This window comes from Globicephala melas, chromosome 20, assembly GCF_963455315.2.
Source record: "Globicephala melas chromosome 20, mGloMel1.2, whole genome shotgun sequence".
Lineage (NCBI taxonomy): Eukaryota > Metazoa > Chordata > Mammalia > Artiodactyla > Delphinidae > Globicephala > Globicephala melas.
The window spans coordinates 21990610-22004877 of NC_083333.1; the positions used below are offsets into that span (position 1 = coordinate 21990610).

The window sequence follows — 14268 nt, forward strand, 5'->3', positions numbered from 1 at the left end:
TGTAACTGTAAACCATTACCACGTGGATTATTCTAGCCTTTTCCTCCCCTCTGTAAATTCTCAATCCAACATTGGAAACTTGGCCTCCACCATCATCTTCTAATTGTTCAATTTCAGTGTACAGAAATGGATATAATCAGAGTTGTTGACCCATATCCCCATGGGAACCAACTTTGTCAACTAGGGAACAGTGCTTACGTGCAATTCCTTTTGCCTTTGGTCTCACAGATGCCACTCATTTCAAACTTGCGTAGGTCATCACCTTTCCCGCTACCCCTTCAAAGAGGTTTTTATGTATTTGTAATAGAACTAGATTCTTTTATGTATTTGTAATAGAACTAGATTCTTTTTTCACAGCCTGCATTTCTTCTGGGGAAGAATGTGCCAGTTCTCTTGGCATATTAGATTTTGAACCTGGAAGATTTATGATTTTTCCACTTTTCATCTCCTGCATTTAGTATTTTACTCAATCATACTATTTACTTCTCTGAAAATTTTCCTGGACCTGCTCTCTCCCCTTCTGTTTCCACAGCTACCACTTGAGTTCAGGCCATTGTTGCCTCATTCCGGGATCTTCCAGTAGACTGCCGGTTGCTCTCCCATTCTCTTGTTCCAAATCCCACAAGTGCAGTTTGTCCCATTTTCCCATGACTGAGAACTTGAATTACTAATCTAATGCCTATTATAACTTCTGTCTACAAGTCATGTCCTTTTAAGAACTCCAACCTCGTCTTCCGAGTGCCACCTCTGAGTTCACAATGTGGGAAGATATTCTTTGTACCCAAGGTAATCTGTTTGTTCCTTCTCTGATTCTGCAGTTATAAACTCTGGAATTCCCCTCCAACACTGTTTGTTACAGCCTGAAAAATGTGATTCTACATCAGCATCTTTTTTTTTTTTGGGGGGTACACGGGCCTCTCACTGTTGTGGCCTCTCCCGTCACGGAGCACAGGCTCCGGACGTGCAGGCTCAGCGGCCATGGCTCACGGGCCCAGCCGCTCCGCGGCATGTGGATCTTCCCGGACCGGGGCACGAACCCATGTTCCCTGCATCAGCAGGCGGACTCTCAACCACTGCGCCACCAGGGAAGCCCGCTCATTTCTTTTTAGTGTTGAACAATGTTCCATCCTCTGCATGTACCAGTTTATCCACTCACCTACTGAAGGGCATCTTAGTTGCTTCCAAATTTTGGCAGTTATGAATACGAAGCTGCTATAAACATCTGTGTGCAGGGACTTTCCCGGTGGTCCAGTGGTTAAGACTCTGTGCTCCCAATGCAGGGGGCCCTGGTTCGATCCCTGGTCAGGGAACTAGATCCCACATGCTGCAACTAAAAAAAGATCCCACATTCAGCTAAAGATCCCGCATGAGGCAATGAAGATCCTGTGTGCCCCGACTAAGACCCAGTGCAGCCAAATAAATAAATAAATTAAAACAAGACAAAATATCTGTGTGCATATTTTTGTATGGACACAAGTTTTTAACTCATTTGGGTAAATACCAAAGAGCATGATTCCTGGATTGTATAGTAAGAGTATGTTTTATGAGAAACTGCCAGACTGCCTTCCAAGATGGCTGGACTACTTTGCATTCCTGCCAGTAACGAATGAGAGTCCCTGTTGTTCCACATACTTGTCAGCATTTGTTGTCAGTATTCTGGATTTTGGCCATTCTAATGGGTGTGTAGTGGTATTTCATTGTTTTAATTTGCATATCCATGATATATGATGACATGTGATATGACATCCTTTCATATGCTTATTTGTCATCTTCTCTGGTGAGGTGTCTAAGTCTTTGACCCATTTTTTAATTAGTTTTTTATTTTATTATTGTTAAATTTTGAGTTCTTTGTATATTTTGGAAAACAGTCCTTCATCAGATGTGTCTTTTGCAAATAGTTTTCTTAGTCTGTGGCTTACATTCTAATCCTTTTTTTTTTTTTTTTTAACAGTACGCGGGCCTCTCACTGCTGTGGCCTTTCCCGTTGTGGAGCACAGGCTCCGGACGTGCAGGCTCAGCGGCCATGGCTCACGGGCCCAGCCGCTCCGCGGCATGTGGCATCTTCCCAGACAGGGTCACGAACCCGTGTCCCCTGCACTGGCAGGTGGACTCTCAACCACTGTGCCACCAGGGAAGCCCATGTTCTAATCCTCTTAATATATATTATCTTTTATGGAATAGAAAATTTTAATGAAGTCCAATTTATCAATTTTTTTTTCATGCATTGTGCCATGGACGTTGTGTCTAAAAAGTCATTGCCAAACTTAAGATAATCTAGGTTTTTCATATGTTATCTTCTAGGATTTCTGTAGTTTTGCATTTTGCATTTAGGTTTGTGATCTGTTTTGAGATAGTTTTTAAGATGTGTCTAGATTCTTTTTTTTTGCACATGGTTGTCCATCTAGCACCATTTGTTGAAAAGACTATCTTTGCTCCATTGTATTGCCTTTGCTCCTTTGTCAAAGATCAGCAGACTGTATTTATGGGGGTCTCTTTCTGGCCTCTCTGTTCTGTTCCGTTGATCTATTTGTCTTTTCTTTTGACAGTACCACAGTGTTTTGATTACTGTAGCCTTATAATAAGTCTTGAAGTAGGCAGTGTCAGTCCTCCAACTTTGTTCTTCTCTTTCAATTTTGTATTGGATATTTTGTGTCTTTTGTCTCTCCATATAAACTTTAAGAGCAGTTTGTCCATATCCGTAAAATAACTTGCTGGGATTTTGATTGGTATTGCATTAACTCTGTAGATCAATTTGGGAATAACTGACATTGACATTATTGAATCTTCCTATCCATGAACATGGACTGTCTTTCCATTTATTTAGTTCTTTGATTTTTCTCATTCTTTCATCAGAGATTTGTAGTTTACCTCATGTAGATCTTGTACATATTTTGTTATAGTTGTATGTATTTGATTTTTTGGAGTGCTAATGTAAATAGTGTTGTGTTTTTAATGTCAGATTCCCCTTGTTTATTACTAGGAAAAGTGATTGACTTTTGTATATTAACCTTGTATCCTGCAGCCAAGCTATAGTGTCTTATTATTTCCAAGGGTTTTTTTTTTTCCCTTCCCCATCTTTCCCCTTTGGTAGCCATAAGTTTGCTTTCTATGTCTGTGAGTCTGTTTCTGTTTTGTATATAGATCCTCTCTTCATTTGTATTATTTTTTAGATTCCGCATATGATTGATATCATGTAATATTTGTCTTTCTCTGACTTACTTTACTGAGTACAATATTCTCTAGTGTCTTATTATTTCTTAATGTCTTACTGTTTTCAAGAGGTTTTTGATGTATACTTTTAGATTTTCTACGTGGATGATCATCTTTTTGTGAACAAAGACAGTTTTATGTCTTTCTTCCTGATCAGTATACCTTTTATTTCCTTTTTTATGTATTGCATTAGCTAGGATTTCGAGTTTCATGCTGAAAAGGAGTTGTGAGAGAGAGAGCATCCTTTTCTTTTTCCTGATCTTAGTTGGAAAGCTTCTAGCTTCTAACTGTTATCTGTAGGTTTTTTGTAGAGATTTTTTCCTCAAATTGAGGAAATTCCCCTTCATTCCCATTTTACTGAGTTTTTTTTTTTTTATCATGAATCAGTGTTGGATTTTGTCAAATGCTTTTTCTGCATCTATTGATATGATCATGTGATTTTTCTTCTTTAGCCATTGATGAGATGGATTACATTAATTGATTTTCAAATGTTGAAACAGCTTTGCATACCTGGGTGAGAGTTACTCTCTTTATTTGTATTATTGATGAAGTAATTGGGAGTGCACTCTTCATACTTGTATGGTGCTAGAGTAGGAGTTGTTATAAAAAGTGAAGCATAATCTTGTTGAGTTAGAGAAGTCTTCCATCATAAAATTCAGGATGGACAGTTTAATTTGTTCAAATGGGAAAAAGACTACATATACATATTATTGAATGAGATGATTTGATCATTGCTCACCATTATACTGCTGGTATGGGTGTAAAGAGCAAAGTAAGGAAAAGGCTAGAGTTGTTCAGGGCAGTTTGGAATGCAAGAGTCAGAAGGTAATCGTATGATACCCAGTTGCGTTGCCACTGCCTATTAGAGGGGCAGATTGTATAGGTATATGTACAATATGTACTTTATTTTGCTTATTTTATTTCTATTTTATCATATATATTTTATATATATATATATAAAATACATATTTTCATCACTGTTATTCTGTATAATGATATACAGACAACTGAGATCAAAATATTGCTTCAACATCCTGGACTTTCTTCTCTGATTTGTTGGGTATGTTTTCCTCTCACCTATTTTTTTCTTTCTCATATAACTAGTACTTTTATTCTTTTCTCTCATGTCCACTGTATTCAATATTCATATTGTAGAAAGATGGCTGACTGCTTTTCTGGCTAATAGAAACCCTTTTTCCTTAGCAAATTCTGGAGAATTACTTATTTGTATCAATTCAATACTCTTTGCCTTGGTTTCTTTAACAATTTCTAATATTTTATAAGGATCACATGTTTCTTTTTGCATTAAGAAAAAGAAAAAACTCATTTTCAAAAATAATTTGAATATAGGGGGAATATCTTTATCCCTATTTCGAATTTCTTGTGTTCTATCTTTACCTTTTACAACACACACAAAAAACTTTTTGGTATATTCTATGAAGAACAGATGTGTAGGATGGAGATTTTGAAAATTTAACAATTATCCTATTTTAATTTAAAAAATATTGAGAGTCTACAAATTCGTATGAGTGCTTTACTACAAGCCAAGCACTGTCCTAGAAACAAGAGATTTATAGTGAACAAAGCAGTGTCTTGAGCTTACATTTTACTGGTGAAGATAAACAACAACAATAAAAAAACAAAGAAATACATAAGTTTGTGACAAGTACTAAAAAGAAAAATGAAGGTTAATAAAAGAGAAGGGAGAGTGGTAGGAGATGAGAACAGAGAAGCCATACTAATCCCTTCTTTCTCTGAGTAGAAGGGAAGTCATTGGATGGTTTTGAGCAGGAGAGTGATATTTGATTAATGTTCTGAAAAGATCATTTCCTTGAAGTTCAGTAACTTTACCATAACTGTGGCATTTTTCATCTGTGTCAGTTTTATGGTGTGCCCTTTGTACAGTTTTCTTATAGTATGTGTTTTATTTTCTTTAGGTACACTAATGATGTAAATTTGAACTATCATTTTTCTCTTTTCTACATCTGTTGTATGCTCTTGTGTTTAATTTTTGTCCATTCTGGTTTGCTTGCTTTCCACAAGCTTTTCCTTAATTTTTTTTTTAACTGTATCTCCCCCCTAAACATTCTTTTTTTTGGAGCTATTTTCATTTTAGTTTTCCTTTTCCTAAGAGCTGTGTATTCATGTTTCATTACTTCCTGTCTCTCAATATAACTACCTGAGATCTTACAGTTTTTCTCTGACTTATTTTTTTATAGAGGTGAGGTTTACTAAGTTTTTATGGATATGTGATTTTTTTGCATATTGTAAAAGATGTTCCTTATGGTACATTTGGCATTGATTTTAATCTGTCACATGTAAGTGGTTTTATTTAGTGAATATTCTTAATTTGTCTTTTGTTTTTTCTGCTTTTCCTCTCATTTCCTTACCATATATTTATATAGATAGACTCCTGGCCCATTTTTGATTATTACTCATCTTTCAATATACAGATTTCTTCCTTGGCCAGTTATTTGAAGACAGTGTCTGGGTATATAGGACCAGGGCCATGTTCCATCATAGTGTGAATTTCTTACTATGCAGGGATGTATGTGAGAGAATTCTTTGAGCATTTATTGCTCAATAGCTGCAGTAATGCTTTTCATAATGTCATTTCTTTCCCTTAATTGCCCTAGCCATAGATTGTTTCCAGAAAATATGGCTTGTATGATTTTTCATTCAGTCCAGCCTTTCTTTCTTCTTTTTCATGCCCGGTTGGGTTCAGAGTTTCCAGCCACAACCTGTGCACATGTTATCACTGAACCAAGGAAGAGATTATTTGCATGCCGCTTAGTTTGGATAACTGTGTTCTGATGATAGTTTCTAAGATCTCCAGCCATAGGTCATTCTCTCCTGGAGTATTCCTGCATTTCTATTTGATCATTTAATTTTGCTGGCCATCCTCATATATTTTGAGTTAGGATAACAAATTCCTCATAGGTTTTATAATTTCAATATCTGGACCATATGCATGTCTATTTCTGTTTTTTTCCTCTGGATTCTGTTTCTTGGAATCCTGGTATTTTCTGATTGAATACCAGGCATTGTGTATGAAAAATAATAAATGCTCTGGATGATGTTTTCTTTCTCCAGAGAGGCTCCACCCTAAACTCTGAGATGCAGCTGGTATGGAGATAACTCACCTTGATCCATTCACGGACTGAGCAGACTCAAGGCTGGGTTGAAGTCTTTGTAATCTTTGGTCTTCTGCTGATTCATTTCCAGTCCTAATTGTAGCCATCAACACAGGTCCCAAGTGAAAGCCTGTGATGTTACTAAGGGCCCTCCTTGAATAATCTACGATTTCTTACTCCTGAGTACAGTGACACTGCCGAAAACTCTAGTCTGCTTTTCAGAGTATTTTATCTTGGTTTCTTGGCTTCCTGCCCTGAGATGTTAAGAATTTGCCAAATGCTTTGAAGAGAAGCTGCTTGTGTGGAGCTCCTTTCTCTCAGGGATTTTGGTTCCTCTGCTCTGCTCTGCTTTCCTTGCCCCATTCTCATCCTTCAAGATTGGAAAATGCCTCAAAGGTAAAAGCAGCTTATACAATGTGGACTCACCTCTCTGGTGTTTCCTCCTCTGGCCCCCTAGGTCCTAGCTGCCTTGGAAGTTCTCCAGTGCCTTCAAATAGATTTCTTCTGTATCTTTTTGGGTTTTCAGTTGTTCTCAGTGGGAACATGACATGTTGCAAGCTACTTCTTCATAGTCGGAAATATAAGTTCCTCTCCTAGGGTTTATTAAATAGAGTTTCATTTATGTTTCCAGTATATCTTGTCTCTCTTTGGTAATTTCCAAGAGAAGGAAAACAAATCACCTTTTTTCCACCATTTAAAACTGGAAGACAAAAGAAATATTCTTTTCTTTATTTCTTCCAGTAAATTAACATTTAGGAAACAGGGGGAGTTTAGGATATATATTGAAAAATTGAAACTATCTTCTGAAAGAAACTCCTAAAGCAGAGGCATCACTAACAAAGAAGCAAAGTGAATCGGGTGTATAGAGAAGAAATCTGAGCATCTGAATGTGTCAGGCTTTGAGCTAGAAATTGTACATACTTTTAAAAGTTAATCTACATACCATATTTTTACATTAGACATAATTATTTCCATTGATCAGATTTGGAAGTTATGGCACCAAAATCTAAATTATGTACCTAATTCATATTGTAGTGAAGAAAGAATGAAATGAATACAGGATGTTGGAGCTGTAATTTTATTTAATGGAGAAAAGACAGTCTCTTCAATAAGTGGTGCTGGGAAAACTGGACAGCTACATGCAAAAGAATGAAATAAGAACACTCCCTAACACCATACACAAAAATAAACTCAAAATGGATTCAAGACCTAAATGTAAGACCGGACACTATAAAACTCTTAGAGGAAAACATAGGAAGAACACTCTTTGACATAAATCACCGCAGGATCTTTTTTGATCCACCTCCTAGGGTAATGGAAATAAAAACAAAAATAAACAAATGGGACTTAATGAAACTTAAAAGCTTTTGCAAAGCAAAGGAAACCATAAACAAGACGAAAAGACAACCCTCCAAATGGGAGAAAATATTTGCAAACGAATCATCGGACAAAGGATTAATCTCCAAAATATATAAGCAGCTCATGCAGCTCAATATTAAAAAAACAAACAACCCAATCCAAAAATGGGCAGAAGACCTAAATAGACATTTCTCCAAAGAAGACATACAGATGGCCAAGAAACACATGAAAACCTGCTCAACATCACTAATTATTAGAGAAATGCAAATGAAAACTACAATGAGATATCACCTCACACCAGTTAGAATGGGCATCATCAGAAAATCTACAAACAACGAATGCTTGAGAGGGTGTGGAGAAAAGGGAACCCTCTTGCACTGTTGGTGGGAATGTAAATTGATACAGCCACTATGGAGAACGGTACGGAGGTTCCTTAAAGAACTAAAAATAGAATTACCATATGATCCAGCAATCCCACTACTGGGCATATACCCTGAGAAAACCATAATTCAAAGAGACACATGCACCCCAATGTTCATTGCAGCACTGTTTATAATAGCCAGGACATGGAAGCAACCTAAATGCCCATCGACAGATGAATGGATGAAGAAGATGTGGTACATATACACAATGGAATGTTACTCAGCCATAAAAAGGAATGCAGTTGGGTCATTTGTAGAGACATGGATGGATCTAGAGATTGTCATACAGAGTGAAGTAAGTCAGAAAGAGAAAAACAAATATCATATATTAACTCATGTATGTGGAACCTAGAAAAATGGTACAGATGAAGCATTTTGCAGGGCAGAAATTGAGACACAGATGTGGAGAACAAATGTATTCACACCAAGAGGGGAAAGCAGCGGGGTGGTGGTGTGGTGGTGTGATGAATTGGGAGATTGGGATTGACATGTATACACTAATGTGTATACAATGGATGACTAATAAGGAAATAAACATTTTAAAAAAAAGAATGAAATGAATACAGGATGTTGGGGCTGTAATATTATTTAATACTTAAACTTTATTTTAAATGTTCGTCTTAGAATGAGTATAAAAGGATACTATCTGGAACGTCATCCTAACCTTTTCTAATTACTGGAAGTGTAATCATTAAAATGAAAATTGATTATCCTTTTAGCTAATGCTTGCTTACCCTAATTTTAGATAAAGTACCTAGTTGTAAACACCTTTATCTAGTTCCATAAAGATAAAAAATTCATCACAACTTAACTATCAAATAAGAAGGAAATGATTTAATTATGTGATAATTTTGAAGACTGTGGAAAAATGAAGTGCTTTTGATAAAATGGTAAGTAAATAAAAAAATGAATGAAAAATTTGTGCACAAACACTGCAGCTATGTAATAAAATATTCCTGTACACTTATGTGATACTATATGTGTCACTTATAACCTCTTTATTAAAATATTTGGGTTATGAGTTTCTTTTTTGAACATGTTATTACATTGCTTTTATAATTTAAAAACTCTCTAAAACTTCAAATGAAGGGCAAATAACTGCTGAATACTCACCTAACAAATACAGATTTATTAAGTTTCATAAGAATATAACTTTCTGGAGGCTAAGGACTTCACCTCTTCTATTTACTGCTATGTCCCTAGATGAGAATAGTGCCGGGTTCAGTAAATATTTATTCAGTGAATGAATGAATGGCTAAAAGCATATAAACACATTAGCCTTACTTTTATGGTAGAAAGCACTCCTTTTTTTAAAAAAGAGACTTGGTTAATTTAGAGGTTGGTTTAGTTTTTATTAGTATGGTTTATGATACATTTGTTTTTTCATATTCTTATCTCTCATACGTTGTATTTTTTCTTCAGGCTATTTAATGATACAGAATTGTTATAAAGTTAGAGGCTTTCTTAACAATGACCCATTATTTTAGAACCAGATGATCAAAGAACTGGAGTCCCGTGTCCAGCAGCTGACTGGAGAAGCAGAGAACAGTAATTTACAGAAGCAGAAATTAATTCAAGAAAAATTGGAACTTGAGAGATGTTGCCAGATAACATGTAATGAATTACAAGAAGTAAAGGCAAGGTATTGTCTGAAGTCAGATATCTCTCAGGTGTGGCTATAAAGTACTGATATTAACTCTATTAAATTATCTGCTGAAATTAATCACACTTGTGCATTTAACTTGGGAGGTTTCCAATCTAAATGCTGCCATTTGTTAAATTTTTTAAAGTACCATTTAATATAAGAAGCATACTGTTTAAAAACAGTTGATAAAAATGTGGATACTTACTTGATATATTGAAAGATAATGCATTTGGATTTGGTTGACTAAAAAATTCCATTTTAGAGATTGATTATAAATATATTGGAAATATGTTTTATTCTCTGATTGCTTTTAGGCACAACACATTGCATAAAGAGAAGGATCATCTTGTAAATGATTATGAGCAAAACATGAAACTGTTACAAACCAGATATGATGCTGATATAAACCTTCTGAAAAAGGAACATGCTCTTTCAACTTCTAAGGTATTATAGATGCTGGTAGATGTCCATACAAAGTACTTATTTCCTTTACTCAGCATATAGCCAAAGGTAGTAGAAGCTAACTACTATCTGGCCTTTAAATTAGTCTCTCCTTTGCTTAATTTAATGCTAAGTGTCTAATATATAGCATAACGCAAATATTTAATAAACTAAAATCTGCTATAAATTAACCCTTTTAATTACCAAAGTTTTTAAAGGAGGAAACATAAAAATCCGAGAAGAAATGTTCAGTTGTGTTAATAATACATATTTTGGAGTAACTCTATACATTATTATTATTATTTTGAAATCTTGGTTATGGTTTAGTTTTCCTGCCATCACATATGCTTATATGAGCCCACAGACACCCTCAGGGGCACCCACACACTTTTGTGTCAGATAATTGAAACTTTCTGCAAAGAAAATCCTATAACCTCAATACTAAAATAGTTAATTACTTGATATTTCATGAATTAAATATTCCAGTGGATTTGGTTTTAAAATTAAAATTTAAAAAGTTTTCTGTATACCTGTTCTTTTTACATCAGTATTATATTTTCATAACTTTAAATGCCATGCAGTACTTAATTTATCTTTTTACTTTAAAAGATTTTTTAACTTAAAATTTTTTAAAAATTCAGATTTATAGATAATTTTAATTCTAACTGAAGCTTCAGGGGGGGGAAAAGTTAAATTTATTCAACCAGAAGTTTGTAAGATGGTAGAAAAATCAAAGTTTCATTTTTTTATTATTTTCTTAAAATCTTTTTAGGCATCTGGTATGATTAAAGAATTAGAACAGAACATCTGTCAATTAAAACAGCAGTTACAGGAATCAGAACTTCAAAGAAAGCAGCAGTTAAAGGTGAGTCCTGTCTTTTTACACAGAATAATGGCTAAAACTCACCTCTCCTTTTCTTGGTATATACATATAAATGAGAGTCGATGAAAAAAACTCAGAAATGCAGGTAGCCATTTCTGATTCTTTTATTGCACTATATCATTTTTCATCTTATTTACTTTAACAAAAGTAGATGCTAATGGGATATAGAGTAAAAAGAACAATAATTTTAGTTTGAACAATCTACTTTTTTTGAGATTAGTTAAAAGAATAAACCTTATTTAAATATATTATTATTTTAGAATTATTTCCTCTCTTTAAATTATTATCTGCCATTCTTTATAATTTCTCTCTCTTTCTTTCACACCTTTAATTAATTAATTTATTGTTTGGGCTGCACCGCTCGGCATGTGGGATCCTAGTTCCTCAGGATCCCCCTGCGGTGGAAGTGCGGCGTCCCCTGCGGTGGAAGTGCAGCGTCCCAACCATTGGACTGCCAGGGAACTCCCTCTTTCACACCTTTTAGATCTTGCCTTTTCTCTCATGGTCAAAAAATACCAAGCACTTCTATATGATATAACTTCAAACTTATTATTTTCATGTTGATTCATTTGGTCATTTTTAAGTGATCTCCTAATTCTAAGGATCAGAAAGTTTCTCTTTCACTGTAAAGTATGTACTTTTGAGAGTGGTAACATCTTCAGATAACTAAGGTTTTATGGCCTCCAACATAAAGCTATGCATGTTTCTAGTTGTAGTTTAGAAAACTGGACAGGTAGGGCTCTCTTAATAATATGCAAGACTCAAATAAGGTTTGTCATCAAAGAGATTGATTTGTTTCATTAGATTACCAATGTTATTGACCCTAGAAGCAATTTTAAGTATAATAAAGATAAATATTTATTATTCACAGGATCAAGAAAATAAGTTTCAAATGGAGAAATGTCACTTAAAACGCACCTATGAGAAAAAGGTAATATGTTTCATGGGAAGCTATGACATCTAAAATAGCACATGAGGCAGTTAAGAATGAGGGTTGATTTTTATACAGCCGTGCATTCCAGCTCTTATTTCTGAGTTCATTTCAGTTAGCCAGTAATCAAATTTTTCTTCTTTTTCATGTTTATAAACAGCTTCTTCAGTTTGATTTTTAATTATATCAACATTAAAACACCACTTCTCTGTTATATTTGAGTGAAGAGTATTATTATGTTCACCTTTCATAATAACCTTTTGAAATTATATTTTCTTTCTGCCAGTAAAAATGTGATGTGACTGTTGGGTGTTATTTTTTTCTGTTGTATCATATGTGTAATAAGAACTCTAAGAAATTAACCAAAGAATATGAAACAGTGAAAGCACTGTCTACTACGATCGATTAGTAAGAAATGGATTAGTCATTGTCTCTTGCGATTTAGAGCAGTGACGGTAGTGACTGTTTCTACTGGTGCATGCTGGTGTCCTTGTTACCAGTAACAACTAGGGTCACTGCCACACTGTTGACACCTTCGGTGATAAAGTATAGAATTCTATGTCTGTGACTTTCAAACTTGAGTTTTGAATTTGTTGTTTGCTGTATGACTGTAATTGAAATAGCAAAGATTTTGTTGCTGCTTTTGTAATTATTTACAGTTCTAACAGCCACCAAATTAATCCTCTTGTAAAATACCCACATAATGGAAAATGAGAAAAAAGTTACCCCTTCAACTAATTAAAATACATACAAATTAAAATTAGACAGATTTCATAGCACAAAATTGTTAAAAGATGTAATACCACACCTTATCTATGCATATCGTCACAGCAGACATGCATTAAATGCTTTCACGGGGCGAGGTATCACAACAGGCACCGGATGCAGGGTAGGGGTTGAGGGTGAACTAGCCATAGACTCTGCTCTCCAGCAGCTTAATGTCTGGGAAGAAGAAGGTTTCTGTCCTTTGGAAAAGTGAGTATTTCTTCTGATGTGCATTGACCTAAATATGTGTGCTTTAAAGTTATAATTAATTTTCTTATTGTTAAAGTTTCTTTCCCTGCAGTTTTAATACAGCTCAATGCAAGATACTGAATATATTTCATGCCTACAAAATGATATCTGAACAGGAGGGAGAAATACTGCCTTCACTGAAATAAAGAATTTTTTCGGTTTCTACTGTTGAGCCATGCAGCTGCTTAACAATCTGACTTACCCAGAGCAGACCATGCACTGTCATAAGCCTTTCTCCCCACTGCCTGAGGCATGCACATCCTCTGGGTGTACCTGTTAGTCCTTTGTTCTTTCTTTGGGCAGATGTCTGGCTCCCCATCCATCAGGGCCACCTTCCTGGCCTCCTGCTCTGTCACACTCCGTGGTCAGCCCTCCTCCTGAGTGATGGTATCTGCTTACCTGTGAGCCCCAGAGGGTTTGGTACCAGGAGGGAGGCCCACACTGACTCATATACAAGATTGTCTTCCTACCCCAAAGTTGAGTCCTCCTGTGGGCTGTGACATACAGAGTTGGGGCTGGAGAGGCAGAGTCTCTCCTACCACAGTCTTTTCTTGGCTGTTCGGCCACTGAGTAAACTCAGGTTTCTGCACCAGCCCCTCTCCCTGATGGACACACACAAGAAACAGAATGTTAAAGCTCAGTTCATCCCTAGCCAGCCACCTTCCCCCATCCTATTCTGTTTCACTTCAGGGAGCAGACCTAAATCCTTTTAATTAGGTGTCATAACTACAGCTTTTCCCTTTCCGTGAGCTGTCAAGTGGTCTCGCTTTTAAATAACGTAACTAGTTAAAGAGTGTTAATTGTTTTCAGTGTAAATAAGATGTGTTTAGAATGGCAGCCATCTGTAAAGACAAATAAGCGTACTTGTACACATTGCATACGTTCTAACGTTGCTTGTATTGGAAGAAAACGGCGCTCAGCGTGCCACTTTTTGTTTTACAATTAATTCCATAATCTCCCCCTTTTAAATTGACATCTGTTCTTCTTTCTTTATTAAACCTGCTGTGATCTCAGCCCTTGAAGATTTGATGTCCCGTACCCCCCTCAGGGAATATCCTCTTTGACTGCTCAGAGAGCTGACATAAATCTTACCGAGCACCAGACTGTGTAACCGGATAGCCAAGTGGGATGGATAGCGCTTTTGTTTTTGTCTTAGACAGTGTTACAGGTGTGCGCATTCAGTAACTTTCGGTATAAAACTAAGTTCTGAATATCTGTTCAGGAGGAGG

The 14268-nt window shown here is 35.8% G+C and overlaps 1 protein-coding gene across 21 annotated transcripts in view; it reads left to right on the forward strand.

Annotated features, from left to right (window-relative positions):
* CEP112 (centrosomal protein 112) overlaps positions 1-14268 on the forward strand; it is a 475621-nt gene that overhangs the window by 93915 nt on the left and 367438 nt on the right. For all 21 annotated transcript variants that reach the window (XR_009560193.2, XM_070044585.1, XM_060289906.2 and 18 more), the window contains 4 exons: positions 9613-9767; positions 10085-10214; positions 10984-11076; positions 11966-12025. Coding sequence is in view for 20 of the 21 variants with exons in the window: in XM_070044585.1 (XP_069900686.1) it covers positions 9613-9767; positions 10085-10214; positions 10984-11076; positions 11966-12025 (438 nt within the window). In the remaining variant the exon portion in view is untranslated. The remainder of the gene's footprint in view (positions 1-9612; positions 9768-10084; positions 10215-10983; positions 11077-11965; positions 12026-14268) is intronic.